This window comes from Nycticebus coucang, chromosome 1 (genome assembly GCF_027406575.1).
Source record: "Nycticebus coucang isolate mNycCou1 chromosome 1, mNycCou1.pri, whole genome shotgun sequence".
NCBI classification, from domain to species: Eukaryota; Metazoa; Chordata; class Mammalia; order Primates; family Lorisidae; genus Nycticebus; species Nycticebus coucang.
Genome location: NC_069780.1, coordinates 139,089,308 through 139,102,582, shown reverse-complemented (window position 1 = coordinate 139,102,582; position 13,275 = coordinate 139,089,308). Strand labels below are relative to the sequence as shown.

Genomic DNA, 13,275 nt, shown 5'->3' with positions numbered 1-13,275 from the left:
GCCTGGCCATATTGTCGCTAAAAGATGGCTGTCGCACTATGCCTCAGGGAACCACCGATCCAGTGCGGTCCCCTCTCCGCCAACCATCCTCTCCTCACTCCTGTGCCCCAGAGCCGGCACCAACCAGCTGCTGTCCAGGCACCATCCACACTCCTCGAGAAATCACTCAAGACTCTGAACTCCTGGGGGAATGGCCTCCAGACTTAGTGTGAGTGGAGGGGAGTGCTGGGAGCTCAGAATTCCAGGTAGAGACTATATACAATTTTATACAGTTTCATGCCTGGCAGGAGGATGCTGTGGCACCCTAGTAGGGGAGGTAGGTCCAGTTTTTAGTGGGTCTCTCCTGTGGATTGTAGTGGGAGGACCTTTGAACTCTGCCTGATTGTTTGTGGGGCACTCTGAGCCATTCTCATGGGGGAGGGGACTCCCGTCCACTTGTGATGGATTTTGTACCTTTGTTTGTATCCTTGTGGTCTCAGCTTGCCTCAGTGGGGTTGATGTGCATTCTTCAACCTTCTCTCTTAGTGCAGCTCAAATCCACCAGGTTACTTGCTGAATTTTTGTCCTTTAACACTCCTTCTGGATGGGAACCTCTGTGGAAAGCTGGCTTCAGTCAGCCATCTTGTCTCCTCCCCCCCAGGCTGTTTCCTTTTCAAGTGACCAGGAAGATGTTCATGTGGTTCTCTTCTCACCAGTATTGATGGGTAGAAGTAATTTTCCTCGGTGGTGTTGTACCCAAGTCAGAAGCCCCAAGTGCTTGAGTGGATGGGCATGTTTCTTTCATTTGTTTCAGAAATTTTCTTGCTGAGAACTAAAAGCACTCTGGGTATGCAAGTTATGGGAGAGGTGGAGCCAACTTCTGTGTGGGTCACAGTTGGGGGAGTACTGAATGCCACCTTATTGATTCAGTAGGCCTGAACTGCAGCAATCCATTCACTAAGCCAGAGGGCAGACCTGGAGATCATTCCCATTTTCCTTGGTGGTGACTTGATTTCCTTTTCACCTTTAAGGCCTCCTGTCTGCCCGCACGCTAGAGGTTGCAGGGCGCATGTCCGCGGGCACGGAGCCTCAGACTCTGACCCCGGCTGGAGATTCTACTCCAAATGGATTGAGCCTCGGCAGCTCTCTGGTTATTTCTTTTCTTCTACTGGGTTTGCGGTTGGAATGTTCTTCCTTTTCCAGTTGCTTGAGATATCCCATTAAATTGTTAACTTCCTCTCTTTCTGTTCACTTGAGGAAGGCTTGCAGTGCTATAAATTTCCATCTTAGGACTGCCTTTGCGGTATCCCAGAAGTTCTGATTATTCATGTCTCCATTGTCATTTTATTCCAAAAGTTTGGCAATTTTCTTCTTAATCTCATCTATGACCCAGCTATCATTCAGTGTAAGGTTATTTAACTTCCATGTTTTTGTATGAGTATGCAGATTCCTGTTGTTACTGAGTTCAACTTTTATTCCATGGTGGTCCGAGAAGATGCAAGGAATAATTTCTATTCCTTTAAATTTACTGAGGTTAGACTTGTGACCTAAGATGTGATTGATTTGGAGTATTCAGTTTTGTTAGGGTGAAATGTTCTGTAGATGTCTGCTAAATCCAAATGTTGGATGGTTAGGTTTAAATCTAAAATTTCTTTGCTGAGCTTCTTATTGGAGGCTCTATCCAACACTGCCAAAGGAGTGCTGAAATCTCCAACTATTATGGAGCTGGAGGAAATCAAGTTGCTCATGTCTGTTAGAGTTTCTCTTATAAATTGAGGTGCATTCTGGTTGGGTGCATAAATATTAATAATTGAAATCTCATCATACCGAGTATTACCCTTAACAAATATGAAGTGACCATTCTTATCCTTCCTTACTTTTGTTGGTTTAAAGGCTATTGTGTCTGCAAATAGAACTGCAACACCTGCTTTTTTTCTGATTACCATTTGCCTGAAATATGGATGACCATCCTTTCACCCTGAGTCTATATTTATCTTTTAAGGTGAGATGTGACTCTTGTATGCAGCAAATATCTGGCTTGAGTTTTTGTATCCAGTCAGCTAACCTGTGTCTCTTTAGAGGACATTTTAAGCCATTCACATTAATGGAGAATATTGATAAGTCTGGTAAAATTTGGGGTATCGAGTTTTCCAAAAGTCCAGTGGTCATTTTTAATCCTTTGGCCACTGTGGAAGTTGGAGTTTGATCAAAAGTTTCTGAGTGAGTTTACGTTAGTGGTATAGGATTGGGTTGGTCATTATGGAGGATAGGTCTGAGAATACCCTGAAGAGCTGGTTTGGTTATGGCAAATTTCTTTGACATATGAATGTCATTAAAATATTTAATTTCTCCATCATAAATGAAGCTTAGTTTAGCTGGATATAGGATCTGGGGTTGAAAGTTATTTTGCTTTAGGAGGTTAAAAGTCGATGACCACCCTTTTCTGGCTTGAAAAGTTTCAGCAGAGAGATCTCTAGTCATTCTAATATTCTTCCTTTTGTAGGTAATGGATTTCTTCCATCTGGCTGCTTTGAGAATTTTCTCCTTATTAATTTTAGTGAAGTTAATTATGATATGGCTGGGGAATGTCTTATTGGGGTTGATTCGTGCTGGGGTTCTGAAGCTGTCTGCTATCTGAATTTCCGAATCTCTTGGCATGTCTGGAAAATTCTCCTTCATAATTTCATGGAGAAGGGCCTCTGTGCCTTGCAAGGCCACTTCATTACTTTCAGGAATTCCAATGAGGTGATTATTAGTCTTCTTCGAATTATCCCAGAGCTTTCTGAGAGAATGATCAGTTTTTGCTCTCCACTTCTCTTCCTCTTTGAGAGTTTGGGAGTGTTCAAAGGCTTTGTCTTCAATGTCAGAAATCCTTTCTTCTGCTTGCTCCACTCCATTACTGTATTTTTCAGATCTTTGAGGGCTTCAAATTCTTGCTTCAGTGCATCAAATTCTTGGTGGTTTTGTCTTTAAATTTGTTAAATTTTTGAGACAACTTTTGAATTTCTCCTCAATTTTCTAATTCTGACTTTTGAATTGCTCCTCAAATTTCTAATTCCAAATTTTCCTCTATTCTATTAATCTTGTTTGCAATCCAAATTCTGACCTCTATTTCTGACATCTCAGCCAACTGTTTATGAATGGGATCTTCAGTTACATCTGCCATATCTTTCCTTGAGGGGGGGTGTCAATCTATTCTGGTTATTCATGTTACCAGAGTTTTTCTGCTGATTCTGCCCCATGATTATTTTACACCATTAGATTTTTCCCCTGGAGCTTTGTCAATGACCTGTACAGTGCTACGGCCTGAGAAACTGGGGACCTGTTTTGTGTAGTGGCGCTAAGTGGTTCTCTCTTATTTTCAGCTGGTCTCTGTCTGATCCTAGTGAAACAGTTATTCTAGGTTGAAATATCAGCTGTGGAGAAATACCAGCAATTATGTCACCTGCCCCCTTCAAGCAACAATTGTAAAAGGAAAATCAAACCTTCCTACAACCACACAACCAGGGCACCACTTCAATAGTTCTCAGGTGATTGGCTCAGTTCAAAAGGTCCAAATCTATTGTCTCAGTCAGCACCTGTCTCAGGTGGGAGAGTTCAAAAGGTCTCTGGCAACTGGATTGGAGGGGTCTGCTGTCAACTCAGATATGACTTTCTCTGGTGCTCCGTGAAGTCAGGAGGACCCACCCTGCAAATAGATTAATCTGGGAAGGTTGATGCCTCCTTCCCCACCTTGCACCTCTGTCACACTCAGTCACTGATAGCCCTGCAGGGCTGTGACCCAGTTGTCTCCAGTGAGCAATACTCTAGGGGGTTGTACCTGCCTAAATCACAAGGAAATTTATGTCTGCTCAGCCAGGCTGCTGCTCTCTGCCTCTATCCAGCAGAGGGAGGTGAGGCCTGACGACCTCGGGTGCTTGATGGAGGCTGAGGGTTCACTCAGTTCCAGCACCGCCCCTGATTGATGTTACTAACAGAACAGAGCAACTTTGTGGGAATTTGTTTCTGTCCCTTCTAAATTCCCCTGCAGAAGAGAAGCTGTTTTGACTTCCCAGAACCTGCACCTCAGGCCCCCTCTTTGCTCCTGCAGGTTTGTATTCGTAGCACGGTTTGCTGTCAGTTGTAGCCTCCTGCCTTCCTTGTCTATAGGCTGATGATCCCCTGAGGGCCAGGTGCATCTTAGGCTCAGTGAAGCATTCCTCTGGGTCAGCCCCAACCTGGAAATATCCCAGCTCTATGCATGCATTTTCTAGTCCCCACGCTCCACTCAAGCCGGTACTCCCCTTTACTCACGGGGCCTGCTTTTCCGTCCCAGATCTGTTCCACTGTGGTTGCCACCTGAGAAGATGCCCAGTCTCCTCTGGTTGCCCTGAGAAACAGGTGGTATGGCTTCAAAATATCCAGGGGTGAACCCTATTTTTGCCAAAACAGCTGCTGCTCTGCGCCTTGGGGCACCGCCGCTCCAGTGTGGTTCCCTCTCAGCCGACCGTCCTCTCCTCACTCCTGTGCCGCAGAATCAGCACTGACCAGCTGCAGTCCAGGCCCTGTCCACACCCCTTGAGAAATCACCCAAGAATCTGAACTCCTGGGGGACAGGCCTCCAGACCTCAGAGTGAGAGTGGAGGGGAGTTCTGGGAGCTCAGAATTGCAGGTAGAGAATATATACAGTTTTATACAGTTTTATGCCTGGCAGGAGAATGCCGTGGCACCCTAGTAGGGGAGGTAGGTCCAGCTTTTAGATGATCTCTCCCGTGGAGTGTAGTGGGAGGACCTTTGAACTCTGCTCATTTGTTTGTGGGGTACTCCGAGCCGTTCTCATGGGGGAGGGGACTCCCGTCCACTTGGTGATGGATTTTGTACCTTTTGTTTGTATCCTTGGGGTTGCAGCTCACCTCAGCAGGGTTGATGTGCATTATTCAACCTTCTCTCTTGATGCAGCTCTAATCCACCAGGTTACTTGCTAAAATTGTGTCCTTTAACTTTCCTTCTGGATGGGAGCCTCTGTGGAAAGCTGGCTTCAGTCAGCCATCTTGTCTTCATCCCCCCAGTATTATGTTTTCAAACCAAAATTGATTAATATCATTGCCAAAGACAGAAAATACATCAAAATTATAGACATATTACTCAAAAGTTACACTCCTTACAGGAAAAAGAGGGTTAAACTCCTATTTATCCAACAAGCTTACTTGTGTAGTTACAAAATTGATGGCAATTTTTATTTTCAGTGACAAATTTTCGCAAATTTCTAAGTCGGGCAATATTGCAGGGCAATCTTTTTGTAGTGTTTTATTAGTCATTGTGGAATATTTATTTCTATATGAGGGGTACAAATAAAATTTTGTTAAATGCGTAGATTACCTAGTGGTCAAGTCATTACATGAATAAAATACTTTGTACCTATTTGCATGGAAGTTCGTAGTATCAGAAGTTTACAGTGTGGACCTGAAATAATTTTATATATATTTATATATATAAAATAATAATTATATATATATACATATATAGTGTTAGTCCATTTTGCACTGTTATAAAGGAATATCTGAGATTGGGTACTTCATAAAAAATGGATAAAGGTTTGCTTGGTTCACAATTCTGCAGGCTGTACAGGAAGCATGACACTAACATCTGCTCTGGTGAGGGGTTCAGGGAGCTTCCAATTCAGGTGGGAGGCAAAAGAAGAGCAGGTGTATCACATGTCAAGATACAAAGCAAGAGAGGAAGGAGGTGGTGCAAGTGAGGCTCTTTCAAACAACCAGATATTGCAAGAAGTCACTTATAACCATGGGTAGGTCACAAAGGCATTCATGATGGATTTGCCCCCCATGACCCAAACAGCTCTCACTAGGTCTCACCTCCAACATTGAGGATCAAATTTCAACATGAGATTTGGATGAGACATATATCCAAACTATACCATATAGATAAGATACTTGGAGCCGAGCAATGTGGGCTGAGCCTGTAGTCCTAGCTACTTGGGAGGCTAAGGCAGAGGGGGATCACTGAGGCCAGGAATTCAAGGCTGTCATAAGCTATGATCATTCCACTGCACACCAGTCTGAGTAACAGAGACCATGTCTCTTAAAAAAATTTTTTTTAAGATATTTGGTAAAACAAAACTATAGATGAACATAAAACAAATGAACAAATGGCAGATACACAGCACATTCATAAGTAACAGGTGCTTGATATATTTTTAGATTTTACTATTGAAAACTTCTGCTACAGGAGAAAACTATTTTTTGCTTGTTTTTTATTTATTGCCAAAATTCGGGGGGAATTGTATGATGTAGACCCATAAAGTTGCACTTGGACTAACAGTGATTAGGTGCCAGATGACTGAGCAACCAGAGATAATTTTGTTGCATGAATAAAAGCTGCCACACCTATAAGTCTATACACTGGCATACTGAGAGAGAAGTTCATGACCAGCAACATGCCTCTGGCTCTTGATTCAATGTTGATGACCAAGTGAAAATTGCTTATACAGTCAAATTATGACTTCATGTATCAAATGGGCAAAAAGTTTAAGTTTCTTTTCTCCCACCTGAAATGTTCTATTACATGAAAGAAAGGGTGTTCACAGTATTTTTTTTTAGATTAATGATGAAATGAAAACATTTCTGCATGACACTGACCCTGAGTGGTGTGTATCAGTAATCCACGCAGCATCTTAACAGATTGAACCTATCACTTCCGGGTCAGCTTTTCACAGTTTTTAATACTGCATATAAAATATTGGAATTTCTATGACTTAACTGGTTTAATCTATGAACTTGTCTCTTTCTAGTATTTGATGATTTACTTCCCCCAGCAAAGAGAGAAGTCATGAGCCTATCACCAAGTATATTTTTCAAAGAACACATTAGAATTCTACCATAGAACATGGAAAAATACAGAAACAGATCCTATCAAAGAGTAAATTCAGAATCCATTTATTAACCATCCTCCATGTTAAGTCATACAACCTCCAATTGTCCTACTTTTGGGTACAATATACTCATTGATTTAATATGTGATTAAAAAAAGAAACTCAAAGTAGTCTGCAGTGAGAAATTGCTCCATAATTTCTCAATCTAAATACCAAAAGCTATCTTGCTGCTGTTTTCAAGGATTTGCACTCTTACATTAGGATTTCTTAATTAAATAGAAAGGAAACGTAAAAGATAAGCCCCCTAGATACAGACTCTGGCCTAAAGCTCAAGCAATCTGATGTTAACCTGAAGCTATTCTTATTCTTGCTAACTTTAAAACACATTTTATTCTTAAAACATCAGGATTAACTTGTTTGACATCACTAATCCATTTCTTGAAGTGGTTTCCAGGTGTGAAATTTTTTAAAAATTGTACCTTATAGAATGCTTTTACCAATGCATATATCTCTGCTTCAAATTACACCATACCTACACTTTCTGATCATAACTTCAAAATTGCTTTGTAAGTGGCTTGCTCAGCATTACCCAGCCCCAAGTGGGAACTCTGTCTTTCCTGAGTAAATGTTGCCAAGCAATGGTAATATCACTAGAACATTAAAATCAATAATCCTGAAACATTAGATATTTTCTTTACTTAAAAACCATGTCAGGAGACGCAGCCTTTGAGACTCTGTGTGGCTTCTGTTGGGTCAGTGGCATGAAGGACCCTCCACAGCGTGTCATCGTTGCCTCCTGGGCACTGTTGCACCTGCCTGGCCCGCGGTGCTCACGCTGGAGTCTCCCCGCTGGTCCGTGGGTCCAGGCACCACCTCAAGGGTGGCTCTGCAGGACTCGCAGACAGCTCATGCCCCAGGCAGACGGTGACATGAGGCACCTGCCTTATTTCTGCCGGGGCCAAATGGTGCGGGGCTTCAGCTGGGGCTCCAAGCAACTGGGCATCCCCACAGCTAACTTTCCTGAACAAGTAGTAGATAATCTCCCAGCTGATGTATCCACTGGCATTTACTATGGTTGGGCCAGTGTTGGAAGTGGAGATGTCCAGAAGATGGTGGTGAGCATAGGCTGGAATCCATACTACAAGCATACAAAAAAGTCCATGGAAACTCATAACATGCATACCTTTAAAGAGGACTTCTATGGGGAAATCCTCAATGTGGCTATTTTTGGCTACCTCAGACCAGAAAAGAAATTTGATTCTTTAGAGTCACTTATTTCAGCAATTCAAGGTATTATTGAAGAAGCTAAGAAATGACTAGCTCTACCAGAACATTTGAAACTCAAAGAAGACAGTTTCTTCCGGGTTCCTAAAGGCAAAATTACGAATGGCCACTGATGATATATCATTTTATTTATTCACTCACTGATTTCTAGTATTTCACTGTTTATAACTGTCATGTCTCATCTTAGTTATATTTTAAAAATCGTTTTCCTTCCACTGTCATTAGTTTAAACAGTATAATGTACTTACCATATTGTGCTTCACCTATTATATTAAACCCATCATGTCATAGCACTACAAAGATTCATTTAAAAATCAAGATTTTCTTATGTACTATGTTGATTAAAAAGTACGACAAGAAAGGTATTAAGAGTCTTACGATGGGACTGAGGAGAGCAAGATGGCAGCAGAGTAACAGCTTCCTTGCATCAGGGCACCGTAAGTCCGGGGAGATAGGACTCCAGGCATCTCTGGCTGGTGGGATCTGCCTATCATCACCCCTGCGAGGATACAGAGAGTCAGCAAGAGACTTCTGGACACCAAGAGGAGGACTAAAACAGGGGAAAAACGGCAAGTGTTCATGTACCCACCCTCAACGGTAAGTTCAGCAGCAGCGAGACTGCAAACCGGAAAGGCCTTACCTGTGAACTGTTTTGGTGTCTTTGGACTTGGCACTCAGTTGAGCTGCCTTGGGGAGAGCCTGAGCGGGAATGCAGAGAATTTTGGCCATTGTCTAGGGCCCCAGTCTGAGCTGCTGAGCCAGACTGAGCTAATAGTGTTTGGCTGTGGGCCACAGGGAGCCGTTGTGAGCGATCTGCCCCGGCAAGCTCTGCCCTCAGGGTCACAGAGCTAGAATCGGGTGGGAGCTGGAAACTCGGCACCAAGTAGCCTAAGGGTGGGGTCTGAGGCGCCCTGCAGCCCTAACCCTCAGGGGCAGAGTGAGACCGGTTTTGGCACACTGGGTAAGTGGATAGCCACTTCAGCAGTGATTCCAGTGACAAGCACTTTCCTGGGAAGGCTTCTGCTCAGCAAGTTTACAAGTACAAAGTGCCTTTTAAGTGGGCTGAAGAGAGATTTAGGGTGTCTACCTGCTAGGGTTTGAGAAATCAGCAGCCTCCAGTCGTATCAGAACAGTGATTAACATCTCATACCCCAGAAGACCACGTGTTGCCCAGACAATATTCAACAACATATACATACTTCTTTGTTTTGGTTGTGTTTTGGTTTTTGGGGAGGTTTTTTTGTTTTTGTTTTTCTTTTTTCGTTTGGTTGTTTTTTTGTTTATTTTGATGTTGTTGATGTTGTTTTGTTTTCAATTTCAACCTGTGCCATACAGATCTTTTTTCTTTCTCAATTTTTGTAGTTTAATTACAATTTCCCATTGCTGACTTGTTTAATAACTAGAACTTCATTTTTGCTACTGTTTCTACCGCTATTATTTGGCTTTGCACCCAATTTTATCCCGTAAAGTTTTCTGTTTGCTTGTGTTGGTTTGATTTATAGCATTTTTGTCTTTCCTCTCTACTTGGTGGAGGTGGAGTACCGTGTCTGATCAGGTTAGCAAAGAGCTCCTGACCTCAAGAGAACCACCCAATTGGGCACCCCCAGAAGGTGGGTTTCTTTTAAAGTTGTGTCAAAGTACTCTACTGTACACCTATATTGCTCTGTCTCCCTCTTCCTGTGCCTCTCTTCCTTTTGTCAATATTCCTTTTACCCATCCCCTCTCCTTTCTCTATTTTTTTTTCTTTTCACTTGGTCCTCCTTTCTTTCATCCCTTTCTTGCTCTTCAACCTTCTCACCCTTGTGGTCCTGTACCAAAAGGACTCATCTAACCCTTAGTCCACAGGCACGAGAACTTAAAGAGCAAGAGGAAGTGAAAGGAAAATTAGGGCAAGGAAAAAGATAAAAGAAATCACATATGAGGAAGAATCAGCAGAAAACTCCAGGCAACATGAAGAACCTGTCCAGAACAACCCCGCCAAGGGACCATGAGGTAGCTACTGCAGAGGATTCCACCTGTAAAGAAATGTTAGGAATAACAGAAAGGGAATTTAGAATACACATGATGAAAACAATGAAAGAAATGATGGAAATAATGAAGGAAACTGCTAATAAAGTGGAAAATAACCAAAAGGAAATCCAAAAACAGAATCAAATAAGAGATGAACGATATGAAGAATATAAAAAGGATATAGCAGAGCTGAAGGAAATGAAACAGTCGATCAGGGAACTTAAAGATGCAATGGAAAGTATCAGCAACAGGTTAGACCATGCAGAAGAAAGAATTTCAGAGGTAGAAGACAAAGTTCTTGAGATAACTCAGAACTCTTTTACTCAGTAAAAGAGGCAGAAAAGAAGAGAGAGAAAGCAGAACGTTCACTGTAAGAATTATGGGACTTTATGAAGCATTCCCACATACAAGTTATAGGAATCCCAGAAGGGGAAGAAGAATGCCCCAGAGGAATGGAAGCCATACTAGAGAATATTATAAAAGAAAATATAACAAAAGATTCTGACACACTGCTTTCAGAGGGATATTGGACCCCAGGTCACCTCAACTCTAACCGAGACACATTGTGAAGAACCTGTCCAAAGTCAAGACAAAAGAAAAGATTCTGCAAGCTGCCAGGAGTAAGCGCCAGTTGACCTACAGGGGCAAATCCATCAGAGTGACCACAGACTTCTCTAATGAAACCTTCCAGGCAAGAAGACAATGGTCATCTACCTTTAATCTACTTAAACATAACAATTTCCAGCCCAGAATTCTGTACCCGGCTAAGCTAAGCTTAAAAATTGATGGAGAAATCAAATCATTTATGGATATACAAACATTGAGGAAATTCGCCACAACAAGACCAGCTCTACAGGAAATACTTCAACCTGTTCTGCACACTGACCACCATAATGGATCAGCAGTAAAATAAGAACTCAGAAATTAAAGGACAGAACCTAAATTCCACATGGATGCAAAAGATAAAACTAAGCAATGGACTCTCACAAAATAAGATGAATAGACTACTACTACACTGATCAATTATCTGAATAAATGTTAATGGCTTGAATTCCCCACTGAACAGACATAGATTGGCTGAATGGATTAAAAAACACAAGCCATCCATTTGCTGTCTGCAAGAAACACACCTGGCTTCAAAAGACAAATTAAAGCTCCGAGTCAAGGGTTGGAAGACATTTTTCAGGCAAATGGAATTCAGAAGAAAAGAGGAGTTGCAATCTTATTTTCAGATTCATGTGGATTTAAAACAACTAAAGTCAAAAAAGACAAAGATGGTCACTTTATATTGGTCAAGGGAAAAATACAACAAGAAGATGCTTAGATTCTAAATATTTATGCACCCAATTTAAATGCTCCCAGATTCTTGAAACAGACCTTATTCAGTCTGACCAGTATGATATCTGATAATACCATAATAACAGGAGACTTTAACACTCCTCTTAGAGAGCTGGACATATCCTCTAAACAGAAATTAAGCAAAGATATACGAGATTTAAATGAGACCCTAGAATAACTGTGCTTGATAGACGCATATAGAACACTCCATCCCAAAATAAAGAATATACATTCTTCTCATCACCCCATGGAACATTCTCCAAAATTGATCATATCCTGGGACACAAAACAAATATCAACAAAATTAAAAGAATTGAAATTTTACCTTGTATCTTCTCAGACCATAAGGCACTAAAGGTGGAACTCAACTCTAACAAAAACGCTCGACCCCACCCAAAGGCATGGAAATTAAACAATCTTCTGTTGAATAACAGATGGGTGCAGGAAGAAATAAAACAGGAAATCATTAACTTCCTTGAGCATAACAACAATGAAGACACAAGCTACCAAAATATGTGGGATACTGCAAAAGCAGTTTTGAGAGGAAAATTCATTGCTTTAGATGCCTACATTCGAAAAATAGAAAGACATCACATCAACAATCTCACAAGAGATCTTATGGAATTGGAAAAAAGAGAACAATCTAAGCCTAAACTCAGTAGAAGAAAAGAAATATCCAAAATCAAATCAGAGATCAATGAAATTGAAAACAAAAGAATCATTCAGAAAATTAATGAAACAAGGAGTTGGTTTTTTGAAAAAATAAATAAAATAGATAAACCATTGGCCAGACTAACAAGGAATAGAAAAGTAAAATCTCTAGTAACCTCTGATTTTCAATCAGAAATGATAAAGGGGAAATAACAACTGATCCCAAGGAGATACAAGAGATCATCTCTGAATACTACCAGAAACTCAATGCCCAGAAGTGTGACCCTGTGAAGGAAATGGATCAATATTTGGAATCACACCCTCTCCCTAGACTCAGCCAGGAAGAAATAGAGCTCCTGAAGAAACCAATTTCAAGAACTGAGATCAAAGAAACAATAAAAAAGCTTCCAAACAAAAAATGTTCTGGTCCAGATGGCTTCACACCAGAATTCTATCAAACCTTCAAGGAAGAGCTTATTCCTGTACTGCAGAAATTATTCCAAAAAATTGAGGAAGAAGGAATCTTCCCCAACACATTCTATGAAGCAAACATCACCCTGATACCAAAACCCGGAAAATACCCAAGCAAAAAGGAGAATTGCAGACCAATCTCACTCATGAACATAGACGCAAAAATTCTCAACAAAATCCTAGCCAATAGATTAAAACTTATCAAAAAAGTCATTCATCATAATCAAGTAGGCTTCATCCCAGGGATGCAAGGCTGGTTTAACATATGCAAGTCCATAAATGTTATACACCATATTAACAGAGGCAAAAATAAAGATCACATGGTCCTCTCAATAGATGCAGAAAAAGCATTTGATAAAATCCAGCATCCTTTTCTAATAAGAACACTTAACAGTATAGGCATAGGTGGCATATTTCTAAAACTGATTGAAGCTATCTATGTCAAACCCACAGCTACTATTTTACTGAATGGAGTAAAACTGAAAGCTTTTCCTCTTAGAACTGGAACCAGACAAGGTTGTCCTCTGTCACCTTTACTATTCAACACGGTGCTAGAAGTTCTAGCCAATACAATTAGGCAAGGCAAGGAAATCAAGGGAATCCAAATGGGAGCAGAGGAGGTCAAACACTCCCTCTTTGCTGACGACATGATCTTATACTTAGAGAACCCCAAA

The 13,275-nt window shown here is 41.2% G+C and overlaps 1 protein-coding gene across 1 annotated transcript; it reads left to right on the top strand.

Moving 5' to 3' along the window:
• The first annotated feature begins 7,755 nt into the window (after positions 1–7,755).
• Positions 7,756–8,224, top strand: LOC128584491 (riboflavin kinase-like). The gene has a single exon (XM_053589415.1). The coding sequence runs from the start codon at positions 7,756–7,758 to the stop codon at positions 8,161–8,163; it is 408 nt and encodes a 135-aa protein (XP_053445390.1). The 3' UTR covers positions 8,164–8,224.
• Positions 8,225–13,275: the final 5,051 nt, after the last annotated feature.

Excerpts from the sequence above, each read along its gene's own strand:
- LOC128584491 (XM_053589415.1), top strand. The coding sequence starts at position 7,756 with ATGCCCCAGGCAGACGGTGACATGAGGCACCTGCCTTATTTCTGCCGG.